This window comes from Tachypleus tridentatus, chromosome 8 (genome assembly GCF_004210375.1).
Source record: "Tachypleus tridentatus isolate NWPU-2018 chromosome 8, ASM421037v1, whole genome shotgun sequence".
Lineage (NCBI taxonomy): Eukaryota > Metazoa > Arthropoda > Merostomata > Xiphosura > Limulidae > Tachypleus > Tachypleus tridentatus.
The window spans coordinates 25,499,068-25,513,846 of record NC_134832.1 but is presented as its reverse complement, the minus strand read 5'-3'; the positions used below and the strand labels follow the sequence as shown (position 1 = coordinate 25,513,846).

The window sequence follows — 14,779 nt, the reverse complement described above, 5'->3', positions numbered from 1 at the left end:
TCAACTATAATTTAGTCACATTTATATGTTTCTTTTATTTAAGTTAAACTGTAATAATTACACAGTAATAGGATGTTTCAAATTTTAAAAGAAAACTGCTGATATGATATTTGAAAAAGTATTTATAGTTAACCAAGATATTGAGTCTTTATTCACAAAAATATAAGACTATCGATTTGTTTGAAATCATTATTCGGGCATAAACATTTTAAAAAAGGGTTAAATAGATGAATACTTACAAAATGAATAAAATCCACAACTAGAGTTCTTTGTTTTTTTTAATAAACTGAATTTTATGAACAGACAGAATTAGCATGAGTTCATGTTTAGCACTATAGCTATGCATTTGTTTTTGAAAGTGAAAAAATATGACTAAATGACTATCCTTTTCAGTTTATAATTATTGTGTCAATGACATACTTGTGTTGTTTATAAATGAAGAACAGCTACTGAAGTTTGTCACCAATATGAATGATTAACATGATTACAGAATTTACCTGCAAATGCCAACAAAATCTGTCTTATGGAAAACACTGAGTACAACAAACATGGAACGTTTGACAATGGAGTATATTATAAACCAATAGACATTGAACTTTACTAACACTGCAAAACAGCTTTATATCACACATCATTATAAAGAAAACCTAATAAAATTTTTTGAATAATGTTCTTACATCATTGACAATATGTTGTTTTTTTGTTTGTTTTAAACAGAACTGAATAACTTATTAACAATTTAAGAATGAATTATTTTCCAAAACATTTGTAAATTATAATTTTGAGATAATAGTAAAACAGCTCTCCTTAACTAATTTTAATGTCCCAGAAGTAGCTGCATTTACCTTTCTACCAAATACTAGTACACACACTGGTCAAAGCAAGCTGAAAAATTTCCTTAAATCTCCCACAATCTTTTAAAATATTTTCTCAAGTAAGAACAACACATACCTTCATTGATAATTCTGTGTGCTTTACTAATTCCACTGCCCAAAATTGTGAGAACAGTTAAATTAGTTCCACAATGATAAATGGCACACTAGTTCAGAGCATGATAACTGCAAACGCAGAGAATGAAACACTGCTGAGAATAAGACCTCTGCTTCTGCACAAAAACCACCTTTGAATAACCATCAAAATACTTTATACCACAAATTACAAAGTCATTCACAAATTTCAGTTTTTACAATTTATTATTTAAAACATTTGTTAAAATATTTTGATTATAATAATAATAAAGGTTTTCTGATAAACACTTTTAATAATATGCATTTCATAAATAGAAAATAAAGTGAAATGCAGTGTGTAGAATTTTTAAAAATTTCTGTCCAAGGAACAAAATACTAAGAAAATGAAACTGCCTTTGCTTCCCCATCCCACAAAACACACACACAAAACAGTAAATATAATTTTTAGGAATTTAATTTTATTTAACAGTGTCCAAAATCAATACAGATGGCAGGTCAACTGTGTCAGGATGGACATGTATGACATTCTCCAATATATATTAAAGTATTCCATAATTTAAAACATTTAATTACTATGTTTCCACAGCATATCATTTAGAATACTACACACATGAAGTGATAATGAAATTAAGATTTCCACTGAATGCTTCCATGAACTAAAGTTTATTTTATACATACACACACAATAATATAGTTGCATTAATTCAATAGTTTGTTACTGTGTATGCGACTCAGGGTTTGTTAACTGGATTGAGGTTTAAAGGTATGCAATTTTAAAAAATTTGTTGTGCATATGCTAGACTTCTGCATTTCACAGAATTTGTGTGGCTCCCATAAATCACCTTTTTCTAGGAGAATACATTAGTTCCACAATAAGAAGACTAGAAATCCACTCAATGTTTTGTGTTTGTTTCTTACATTTCATTATAATCAGCATTTCAACTTACATATGAAATTTCATTTCAGATAAATACTTACCTCATCAGTACAAAAACTACTAAGACCTAAGTACCCCAGGCATATCAGATGTACTGAAATAAAATAATATTGATGTTTTTCTTGGATTCAAATTCATGGATTTTATATATATATCATATCCATGTTTCTAAATCCTCCCAAGGTCCAAACAGTTCTTCACACGAGAAATATATATCTAAAAATGGCTGGTTTGGGTTGAGAAAATTTTTATGTAGAGGAGCAAACAACATTTCGACCTTCTTCGGTCATCGTCAGGTTCACAAAGAAAGAAAGAGGTAACTGAGGGCGTGCTTAAAAGTTTGAATATATAATTTTATATTATTTATTTTATTATTATTATTTATTATATTATTTTTAATATAGATATAAAGATGTTCCTTTGTATAGGTTTATTTTGGGCTTAAGTTGTTGTATAAGTAAGGCTTCTTTAATTTTGCGTTTGTTTATGTTTGTTTCTTTATTTAGTATTTGAGTGTTTTCTATGGTTATGTTGTGTTTATTTGACTTGCAGTGTTCGAAAACGTGTGAAGATGACTTTTTATGTTCTTTGAATGTGGTTTCCATTTTTCTGCTTGTTTCTCCAATATAGAAGTCGTGGCAGTTATCACATTGTATTTTGTAAATAATGTTGGTGTGGTGTTTGTCAGTGTAGTTTTTACATAGTATAGACCTCAGTTTTGTGCCTGGTTTTTGAATAAATTTGGTATTAACTGGAATGTCATATTTTGTTACTAATTTTTGCCAAATGTTGGTTATTTGTTTGCTGATGTCAGGAATATATGGTATACAGCAGTATATGGTTTCGTGGTTTTTTGATTCGTGAGCTGTATTTACTTTAGTTGGTTGATTTTGCTTTTTGTCTAGGTGTGTGCGCGTATAATGTTTTCTACGGTTTGTGGAGGAAACTTAATGATGTTGATGAAGTATTATTTTATTCACACAAATTAATTTCTTTAACTGGTGACTGGAGTTACCAACATTGTACATGCCATGGTTAATTCTACCCTACATTCATCATCATAAATCCAGAGCTCATGGTCTCTTGTTTCTGTAATTTTTGCTGATGCTGCTTTATCTTTGGACATCTTTGACCAGCTTTTCTCGCAGCCTGTAATTGGTTCTGGTTCTTCTATTCTTAACTACATTCAGGTAATATCTACCTTTGTCCTTATCTGCACTAATAACTTAGATATTTGACATTTTTTTGGGTGTGTTACTCCAGTTTTGTTTTTTTTATTCTGGTTCTTGAGAAAGCTTTAATGCCCCTTTCCCATCTTACTTTCTTGATTGGATTATTACTGATTTTGTTCCTGCTTCATGTTGACTCCAAAACACCATGTCCTCCACAAACTTGTTAAATATGAAGAAGTGGTTTCACACTTACAGTACAGTTACAGTAAATAATATGAACCTCAATATGTTATTTTTCTTCTGAATGTAATTGCAAGGCTACATGACATTTACAATGGAATATCTTTCAGAAAATAAAATGATCTAATGATTTTTTAAAATATGTCACAAAAAAAGCAGGGTTGCAAGCTGGTCATATTACCTCAATTTTGTGAAGAATTTTTATACATTTCACATACACATGCATATACATAGAGAGAGAGACATCAAACTGGACATACAGTAATCTGTGTAATAACTGTGTAAAATCAAGACAATAAATTCTGTGACTTTTCCCGAACTTTTCAAGTATCTGTGACCAAACCCTTAATCCTATCTAGAAAAATCTCTAGGATCCAATGGGTAAGCTTCCACACCAAGTTTTGCAATTTAAGTAAAAATAGTACCTTTAACTGTAATTCAAGCACTGTTTTACTCAGATACATCCAAAAATTTATATTTTGTAACTTTTCAAATTTTATTTAGTGTAACTTATAAATATAAAAATTCGTGAACTTTGTGCATGTGTGTAATAAATATTTTTTTCTCATTTTTGTTATACCTATACATCAGTTTCATTTATCATAAGCTTTAGCTAAGTAAGCACAGTGGTAACCACCAATTACCAGCAATTGTGTATGAAAACTTATTTTTGAAAATTCAGGGTCAAGCTGATTATTCAAGTGAAACTCTACTGAATGCATTAGCCTCTCAAAACCACAGTTCAGTTTTACAAGTTTTGTAGTACCTGTTAACTTTCCTGAAGCACATATTGAACTATATTTAAAATTTCAGAAAACTTGTTTGATTTGGTTGGTGAAATGAATTCCCCAGTATTATTAGCTGACTAATAAATGTTTACTTTTCCTTTTCAAGTGTAATCAGCTGGTTACAATGAAACAGTAACTGAAAAATACAAAATCTCTAATTAAAGTTTCCATCATTTTCTGATAGCTATACCAGGCAACAAGTTCACAAACTGGATTTTAATCAGCATTTTCTGTGACAAAGCATTTCTGTTTTCTGATTTATTTTATAGAAGTAACTGAAACCCAAAAACAACAAAAGATCTCACAATTTAAAAATTGAAAGGCACTGGTCTTGATGCGAGAAGATTAGTGTCACTTGGAAAAGACAGAGTAGCTGTAGTGTTGGAAAAAAAAGACACTGTAGAGATACAACTTAACTCTAGCATATGATGGAGCACATTCTTTAAGGGGAAAAAAAATGCACAAAAGTTTAAAAAGTCAAAAATAAACCTCTAAATGTCCTTTACACTTTTTTTACCTACTTAAAAAGCTGATAAATTTTATTTACTTCATTTATTTACAAAGATTTATTTGTTTTGAATTTCCTGTAAAGTTACACGAGGACTATCTGCTCTTGTTGTCCCTAATTTAGCAGTGTAAGACCAGAGGGAAGGCAGCTAGTCATCACCACTCACAGCCAACTTTTGGGCTACTACTCTTTTACCAATGAATAGCAGGATTGACTATCACTTATAATGCCCCCATGGCTTAAATTGCAAGCATGTTTCAGGGATTTAAATCTGTGACTCTCAGATTGTAAGCCAAGCACCCTAACCACCAAGATATAAAAGTATTTGTAATTTTTGATTTTGGATTCAATTCAGCTTAATCAGAACAAAAACCATTAGTATCTGTGAATTTTTGATGGACAGAATACAGCACTCATAACCCTTTTGGAGGAAAGTCAAAATAGTTTTGAAAACAAACAATACAGTGGAATTTTGAAAACTGATAAGTTCAGTGCAAGCACAATTTTTCCACCTTTATTCACTCACTATTACTCAACTCTAGTTGTCACGGTTGTGATGTAAGTACATACAAATCTTAATTTTCAGAGGCCAGATACTAGTGATGTAAATACACAGTTTCCATTTTCATTTGCTTTCAATTGGCTTTCAGTTCCACTGAGAATGTAGTAATTAGCAGAAAAAGTGACAAAATTAACTTGATATGCTGCTACTAGAGGAATATGTTTGCAAACTTCTGCTACAACTGCAATCATTCACAACCTTTTATCATATCACATTTTAGAACCAGTATAAATGAACTATACTTGTCATAAAACATCAGAATTACCCTTAATATATTTTTAAACAATAAATACTCCACTTAGTCCCTTATGGATTTTCAATTAGAAGAGTGTATGATAACAGCATTCCAATCACACTATTTTTATGTTATGACAAGTATAATTACCTTTTGCCAGCTTGAAAAAGGCACAGATTACATGCCATAGGATAAAACAGATTATAAATTACTTACAACAATTTACAGTGAATAAACTAGTGAGAATTAAGCTGCCATTTTATGTAAAGTGACAAAACCCAGCTCCTGCAGAGAAAAAAGCATAGAATTTATTGCGAAATGTAAATAATTCAAAGATATACAAATCATACATCTTGGAATTTTTGTATAGTTTCTTTGCATGTTATTCTTGTTCCTGAAAATGTTTGTTACATTATATCTGATAGAAACCTATGGTCCTCATTGACAGAAAAATCAGGTAATCCTTTCCATGTTTAGACAGTATGATAAACAATGGCAAACTGCAAAACTTTCAAGTGGTTTTAATCTTTATTTATTCAACATACAGAGGTATGCAATGTGAAAACAAAAACCTTTTTGTTCAAGGTAGGAAATACTAGAAACATCTATTCATCCTTCTTGCAAAATAAAAAAATCTCCAAATTCTAGACAAATTGTTAGTGTAGAGAGAGAGAGAGAGAGAGAGAGAGAGAGAGAGATTACTATAGACTACTTATGTTGATTTCAGAAAACCTCAAAGCCCAATTTATTAGCCCGATCAAATAAAAAAATGACATCTTATGTTTGTCTTGAATATAACAACAGTGTAAAGATGGCTGGATTTTTTTAAAATATTTTTCTGAAGGAAATATTGGACCCTTCTTAGATCCACTTCAATGAAAAAAAACAACTAACATCAATTCATTTATTATTTTTGTGATAATCAATTTAATCATAATTCCAATTAATCAAGTGTTTAAATAATCAAAAACATTACTTTTAATTAGTTGATTATTTATTTGAAAATAAGTTTAACCATAATGTTGATTAAACAATTGTTTAAATAATGAAAGTTAACTTCTTTTTATAAAGACAGAAGTATTACCCAATACGTAATTATATATCTTCACACTAAGCTATCTTAATCTTCTCTAAAACACGTTCCTAAAATACACTCCCAGCAAACCAGTCTGCATACCCCACACATTTTGCAGCACTTTTGAACATGTTTATATCACACTAACACCCTCCACAAAAAATATTGCACGATGTATATTAGCATAACAAGCTCCCTCTTATTTTCATGCTGAATCATCACTTTTGAGAATTGGTAGGGTTGAAAATGAATAATATCAGCAATAAAAAGAGTGTGAAGCACTTAACAAAGATAAGAAATACATTTTCAGTAAAAGAAAATGTTAACATCCAACATGGTCTTACCTCTTCTCACATAAAGCTAAATTCCCACACTGAAAAAACAGAGGGACCAATGTCAGTAGCTAACTGTGAAACAAAGCAGAAAGCAACTGCCTATAACTAACTGAAGTGCTCATAGACAAAACTGAAACATACTACTTCTGATACAGGTATACTCTCCTTTCTGTAAAAAAGGAAACGAACATGACATGAGAAGGAAAAAATATATGTACAACCTAATTTGTCCTTAGAGGTACAATCCATAGTAAAAAAACAATGCATGTTGTCTATCTCACAAAACAGACCAGAAAACAGCCAGCCCCTGTAGGGAAAAACCACTATATGAAACAAAAACTCAAAAGCAAATTTGATACCCACAAGAAGAAGAGAAACATCTAGCTCTAGCTAGGTATATACACAACTAAACAGATGAGGTTCCAAGACCCATCTCTGGCATTAAGAAGTTGAGGACCACCCAGATATAAGCAAAATTAGAGTAACATAAGCATTGTGGCAAAGGCACATGAACTTTTATATCTTTATATACATATACCAACTTAACTGTAAGTAAACAGTGTTCATACATCAAGCAAGCAAAATTATGAAGAGAAATTTAACATTTGGTCGAAACCGAACAAATTCCCAAAGCCACTGAAGGAGTTAAGAAGTACAACAAACCAAACCTGGCATTACGGGGGCATGTGATTGCCTCAACTCAACTCAACTGCAAGAATAAGACAATACCTATAACCAATATTAAAAGCAGAAATTGTAACTGCTGTAAATGAGGGAAAACATCCTGCAACCGGAATAACAAGGAGAACATGGAACATTTGCTCAACTGTAGGAATAGTGTACATATATTCTGTTGCTGGTATTATGAGGCAAAGTCCCCCTAACTCAACAGTATGAGAAGGGGAAGAAAAAAACAACTGCAACCGATTTGAATCATAATGGGGCCTCTCCACTACAATTAATTGCAGAAACAGGGCCATATCATCTTGAACCCAGTATTACATGGAGAACCCCATGCAGGCTGGTCCTGCACCAACTGATATTCAGTTCATCTGGTAATAAAAATTCAAAGGAAAAAGAAAAACAGAATCTAGCTTTGCCCTGGATAAATGTGTCATTTTATAGTAAGGTAAATGTTTACTTCACACACAGAAGTAACTCCCCTTGCTCCACCAACCCAGTGACTGGGAACTGGAAAGTGGCAAGGTTTCCCATGCTTCCCTTGAAAAAAAAAAAAAAAGGGGGGGGAGGAGGAAATAAATGCAGTAAGGAGACCAGAGGAATGTCACACTCAAACAAATGGAGTGGGTTTCTACAATTCCATATTTTGAGTTAAACTTGCTGAAACATAAAGACAAACACAAGTGTCACTAGATATGCCACTAGTGGTTTTATAGAATACCCCACCTCTATAGTGAGAAATATAGCTCTACTAAGTATACAGTGCATGTTTTACTGAAAGCCAAAAAACACTCACTACAAAGTGTGATCCCATTAGCAGCAGAGAAAACATAAATGAAATGTTGTGAAAAGACAACCTAAGTCAAATGTGAATGGATACATGGAGAATTGCTACAGGAAGAAAACAATATCCACCCAAGAAAGATACAGCCAGATAAGGGAGATAATTGGTGACAGTAGAACAGGGAATAAGTCCACATTCCAGTCTGAACAATTTTTCTAATGAATGATGAAGATGAGCAGCCAAAGACATGGTAATATACTAAACTTGATGGTGTAAATCTGAATATGCCAGCCTAAGTAGCTGATAAACCCAACCAATTAATTTGACAGGAGATAGTTCACTGGAAACAGAAAGGTTCCAGGGAATAAAAGGTTAGAAATGTGAATCCAAAAAGGAGGCAGTACATGCCACATGAACATATTATGAAACAAACCTAACAAGAAGACAACTGGGATAAGAAAGGGAAGGGAGATGGAAGGTAAAGAAATGGATGTGGTTGGTTGGTTGCTGTTTATTGGTGCAAAGCACCCATACAACCTATAAAAACTTAAAAATAAAATTATTAAAACGTTAAAATAAAGTCCAATTTTTGAACTAAAAACTTAAATACAGTTAAAAAGGCCAATAAACATAAAAAATTTAAAAACACAACTGAGGTAGATAGTGACACCATCACCAATGAAATTGTCCAACATGAGGACACACCCATGAACAAAACATGTCTAGAATGATGTCATTGTTGAGACTTGTAATGATGGTAAGGCATTAAAGTGTCAGATATTATGATTTGAGTGTCACAAATTTGTGCATCGGTCCAAGATAAAGGAAAACAATGAGTTAAAAAACTGTGACCATTACATAGCCTACCTGGAACAACTTTCTTGTTCTGATCCTTACAGAAATAAGATAGAAAGAGTCCAATATAAGGTTTTATCTTGAAGAGTTTGTTTTGTTGCTCACTCCAACTCACCTGTCAACTGGTATGAAGTCAAGCACTGAACACTGCACCATAATTCATGTATGGGACAGACATGGTCATGACAGCACCAAAGCAGACAGATGTAGCTGTGACGTCAGCAAGCTCATTCCTGCAAATACCAACATGGTCCAGTATCTAGAAGAACAGGACAGAAATGGATGATAAGGAGAAACAAGCCAGTCAGTTTTGAATATTCATGAGAACAGGATGAGGATTGACATGAAGTGATTCCAGGGCCACTAGAGAGCTAAGCAAACTGATATAAATAGTACAGTTCATGTACTGTATAGCTTCTATGTTATCCAGGGCAAGAGAAATGGTATACAGTTTGGCAGGGAACACAGAAAATGTAGAGGGGATTCTGTGTGCAACCACCAAACCACAACAAACCATGGCAAAGCCCACAGAGTCACCTGATTTTGAACCATCTGTATAAACTGGAATGGAAGGAAGGTTCAAAGGATGTTCAGCAAACATAAGATGGTACTTTCAACTGGGAGTATCAGCCTTATTCAAGTGACTCAAAGAAAGGTCATATTTGGAGATGATAATAAGCCATGGTGGGATGGGCTGACCAGTAGAGCCAGCAATGTTATCCAAGGACAGACTCAATTCATCCAACTGCACCTGGATACGAAGGCCAAAAGGAGCAATGGCAGATCATCTGTTCTGAAAAAGCATGGCCTACCGAGGAAGGAAAACACAACCCCACATGGGATGCTGTGGTAGCAATCGAAGTTTTGAAGCATACAGTAAAGACAGTTGCAAACAGCAAAGGTATGAAGACTCACGAGACTCATTGAATTGGAGGAGTGTGGAAGGCCCCTGTGCACAGTCAAAGCTCCTGATGATGAACAGGGTCTACCATTTTCAAGGCCAAGATCTTGAAAGAGTCATAGACCAGAGACCCATGGTCCAATTTTGATTGAATAAGGTGTGTGGGTTTTTCTTATAGCAAAGCCACATCGGGCTATCTGCTGAGCCCACCAAAGGGAATTGAACCCCTGATTTTAGTGTTGTAAATTCATAGACTTACCTCTGTACTAGCAGGGGCAATTGAATAAGGACACAATAATTTTTAGCATAGAACATCGATCCACTCCCCAACAGGTGGAAGAAACGGAGGATGTTCAGTGCCCTTATATACTTGTCACGTAGTTGCTTGATATGTGGAATAAAGGTCAGCCCACAGTCAAAGTTAAGCCCCAAGAACATTGCCTCAGGGACCACGGGGAAGAGCAACTTCTCCGAGACAGAGCCCAGAAATCTGGGTGAATACCCTGTAGGCAGCAGAAGCATATGCATACAAGCTTTAGAGCAAGTAGAGATGAAACTGTTTGCTGTGGTCCACTTCAGTACGTGATTGAAGACAGTCTGTAGCTGCTGTTCAATAAACCTCATGCTCGACAACTAACACAAAATGTGGAAATCATCAACATAAGAAACCGTTTGCAAATGTAAGGGAAAGTTGTCCACTGATGACATTAATCTTTATAATAAAAAGCATAACACTCAAGACTCAGCCCTGACGGACTCCAAGTTTCTATGAGAAAGAACAGAAAAGTATCAAACCCACACAGAGTTGGAATCGCCAGTTCATTAAAAATGTTTAATAAAAGTGGGTGAATGGCCACACAACCTGTACAAGTGGAAGTCTTGCAAGATGCTATACCTCCACATTGTACCATAAGCTTTCTCAATGTAGAAAAAATACAGAAACAAGATATTGTCACTTGAGAAAAAGTTTTGTAATTGACTTCAAGTCAATTCAGGTGGGCCATGGTAGAGTGCTGTCACTAGAACCCACATTGGTTGGCAAGAGGAAGTTATTTGATTTGAGGAACCAAACAAGATTAGCATTGACCATCCTCTCTTAAGATCTTACAAAGACAGTTCATCAAATCAACTGGACAGTAGTTTAAAGGAAGCTTGATATCTTTCCCAGGCTTAGGAGAAGGGAAGACAATAGCAAAGCACTGTGCATCAGAAAAAACATTCTCCTGCCAGATCTGGTTAAAAACAGAGAGGCACGAGAGAAATGGTGGAGCAACTCTCAGTGATTATCATTAGGTCTAACTGATGTACTGCCAGACCAAAGAATAGTTCCACCAGCATAAAGGAGGGATTATAATTAGAGAGACAATTAGCCTGAAAGGAAAGATGTGACCACTCCGCCTGTGTCTTGATGGCTAATAAGGTGGGTTCTCAAAGAGAAGTGCTGGAGGCATAAGAAAAGCTTTTGCTGAGAGTGTCAGTGATGCTCTGAGCACCAGCAACTTCCAGCCATCAGAGAGCAAAACTGAAAGGGGGCAGAAGTATACTGTCCACTGACCTTTCAAAAGTTTTCCCATACGACTCTGGAACTGGTGGAATAAGAGATGATAAATGTGTATTTAATCCAAGATTCCTTCTGGCTTTGACATCTTACAAGCCAAGCACATGCACAGGCCTGCTGGGAAGTGGTGTGGTTTCCTAGTATGGGATATTTACAAAAGGTATCACACTTTTTGTGCCTTTTGAGCTGTGTGGTAAGCAAGATTCCACCATGGATGAGGATAACATGGAAAATATGTTGAGGTTTTTGAGGAATAGACTGAGCAGCTGTTTGGACAATAGTCAGTTACTGCTGCCACACAGTCATCTGTCGATGATTTACAGAAAATGGCAGGATCAAGTTCCAAGAGAGCAATGAAAAAGGGCCAGTTGGTGTGATTCAGATTCCACTGTGACACACGAGTTGGGGAATTTCAACCATTGCCAGTTTTCTAGAATACCTTAGGAAAATGATCCCTACTCCATGGGTCACTGTCAACCTCCCAGGAGAAATGAGAGAAAAGTGAAGGGAAGCAAAAAGAGAGATCAATAGCACAACAAGACTGACTTGGTGCCTTAAAATAGGTATAAGTACCAGTAATGAAGAGAAAGGTGATAATCCGAGATCATACACTCTATGGAACCATCCCTGCAATCAACACCATCTCAGAAGGGATGTCCATTAAAATCCCCTAGGATTAAAAAGTGAGATGGCCGGAAGGTGACTGTATCAGCAGGTTTCAGAATCTGTCTTTTGTAAGGAAGAGTAAGAATCAATCAGTGATGTCATCCAAATTAGAATGGAAACCTCAACAAATCCACTGCACTAAAGTAATCATTTTTACTTATGTGAAGGAGAATTGAATGGAGAACACTTTTCTTTTCATCTACATCATTTCTCTTTATTAGGTCTATCAACCTCTGTGGATCCTGCCCTAGGTTGAGCAAGCAGGTCTCTGTTTGTAGATGAAGATTCCAGTAACTCAGGGTTTGAACAAATAATTGTTCTCCATCTCAGGACCAAGGAAGAAGATGGACCCGAGGACACACCAGAAGCCGAAGTCAAAGGAAGTGGATCTGGAAAGCCACTGGAAGGAATGATGGGGATAGAGATAGGCATTGATATTGATTTCTGAACTCTCTTTACTACAGAGAGCAAAAGCTTCCTTACTTGATTTAAAAATGACTGTGTCAGAGACATGAAGACACCTGTCTGTACTCCAACTGTAAAAGTGGAACAAAATGCAGCAGCCTGTTCGAGATGGAGTGGTAGACAGTAGCTTCCAAGCCTGGAGTAAGAAATGTTGTGAGCCATTTTCAAGCATTGTACTTCTTTTTCTTCCACCCACCTAGAACAAGAACAAAAATAAGAAGAGTGATCCACTACGGTTTAAACAATTATGGACCATTTCGCACTTACACGCATCATGGTCTTTGCCACCACAACAAGCATATATCAAGGAACCACGACATCTTCAAGTGACTGAGCCGCTAACACTGGAAACATCTGAGAGAATTCAAAATCTATGGCTACACCCTACAATTTAGGTAACCTGCCTTGATGGTGGTAGATGGACATGGTGATGTAAATGTCAAAATTATCAGCATCATAATTTTAGCTTTGCGAATGGAGATGCACCTCACTGCAAAAACTCCCTGGGTAGAGAAACCAGCAAAGATCTCAGACTCGGGGATGTTCTTCAAATTTTTCTCAACAATAACTCTTTGTGACAAATTCAAAGTAGCATAGGAAATAACCTCAATGGGTAATCTACAATGGACTTCACATCCAAGAGGAGTTTGTTTCCACAAAGATGTCTTCAGAACATAGCTTTTTGACTTACTTATATGAGCCAGTAAGCCCTTCTAGTCCCTTCTGAATAGAAAAGGAAGACATCTGCCCTAAAGATTTGTTTGATAAAGAATGCAATATCATAAAATGAGGTACAAGTATTAAAGTTAAAGACAGCTCTTTAGAATCTTCAAGACATGGTTGTTTACTTATGGTCTGGTTTTTTTTTTTATATTTTGCATTAAGAGATCGATAATAAAGAATATTTTAGTGCCCAAAGAGACATACAATGATAAACAAGGACACTGTAGCAATGCCAGGGTTTCGTGAGCACTATATATCCAAACACTAGCATCACACACAATGTCCATAACACCTGTTGAAAACGTCCATCTCCAGTACTTGGTTGACCCTAGCCCAAGTGGACAAGTCGATTAACCCTGGGGTGGAGGGCCACCCCAAGGCCACCTGCCTACAGGAATGCAAGGCCAAAGTGGTGTATTAATGTTGGACCCTTCAACCAACAAGATCCTCTCCTTCCCTTCATGGGTCACCATGCATGGTAAACATGAGTGAATGTTTAGATCCCAGAGAGGTAAACTGAAAGCACAGAACCTTCTCTGGGATGTCCTCTCATCTTGTATGGGAATCCACACCAAGGCTGAAATGGATATGAAAGTTAAATGGTCTTTCCCAAGACATCAGAGGTCTTAAGAAGGAATGACCAGTCTAAATATGGAATGAAATAAGATGAATGTTAGAGAATTCTGGTAACATAAATAGAATAAATATGTAATTGATGATATCCATAAGCTAGGAGGAAAAGGGAACAAGTAATATACCACGTACCTGAGTAACCAGCTGTAAAAGAATAAAAATTAAATGTGCAAGGGGAGATATCCTGTTGAGGTGTAGTGTGTGACAGACCAAAACAAAGTGTTGGGAAAAGAGATTCCAATTTTCTTCCTCTTGCTTGTATTCATTCTCAGAAATATTGTCAGGTTCAAAAAAAAGTGCCAGTGGTTGGTTGGTTGGTTTGGTGTTTTATAGCCCAAAGCAACTGGGCTATCTGGTAAAAAGTTAAAATTAAAGTAAAATCAGTAAAATTCATAAAAGGAAATTAAGGTAAAACAAAACAAAGTTCAACTTTTGAATTAAAAACATAAACAGCATTAAATCCAATTTTTACATCTATTCTGCAATGGTAAGAGAAAACCTACAGTAATACAAGGTGTAAAAGACTTTCTGTAGCATAACTGCAATTATTATAACTCACCAGGAAGACTAATAGGAAAGTACAAAAACCACCACCAGTCACATGAAGTTGCTCTTCCTAGTCCTGGTTCAGAGTTATTTGACATTATGGCCATTTTCAAAAAGGTAATAAAAATTTTAAAAGACTTATAGCAA

At 35.2% G+C, this 14,779-nt stretch overlaps 1 protein-coding gene across 50 annotated transcripts in view; it reads right to left on the bottom strand.

The window, feature by feature from the left end:
- The window catches only part of LOC143258707 (uncharacterized), a 58,403-nt gene that overhangs the window by 36,891 nt on the left and 6,733 nt on the right, over positions 1-14,779 (bottom strand). For 20 of the 50 annotated variants that reach the window (XR_013032515.1, XR_013032494.1, XR_013032493.1 and 17 more), the window contains one exon: positions 952-1,120. The exons of 27 other annotated variants lie outside the window; for them this stretch is intronic. Coding sequence is in view for 3 of the 23 variants with exons in the window: in XM_076518178.1 (XP_076374293.1) it covers positions 12,470-12,892 (423 nt within the window). In the remaining 20 variants the exon portion in view is untranslated. 3 more of the 50 variants (XM_076518178.1, XM_076518177.1, XM_076518176.1) reach the window with 1 other exon arrangement.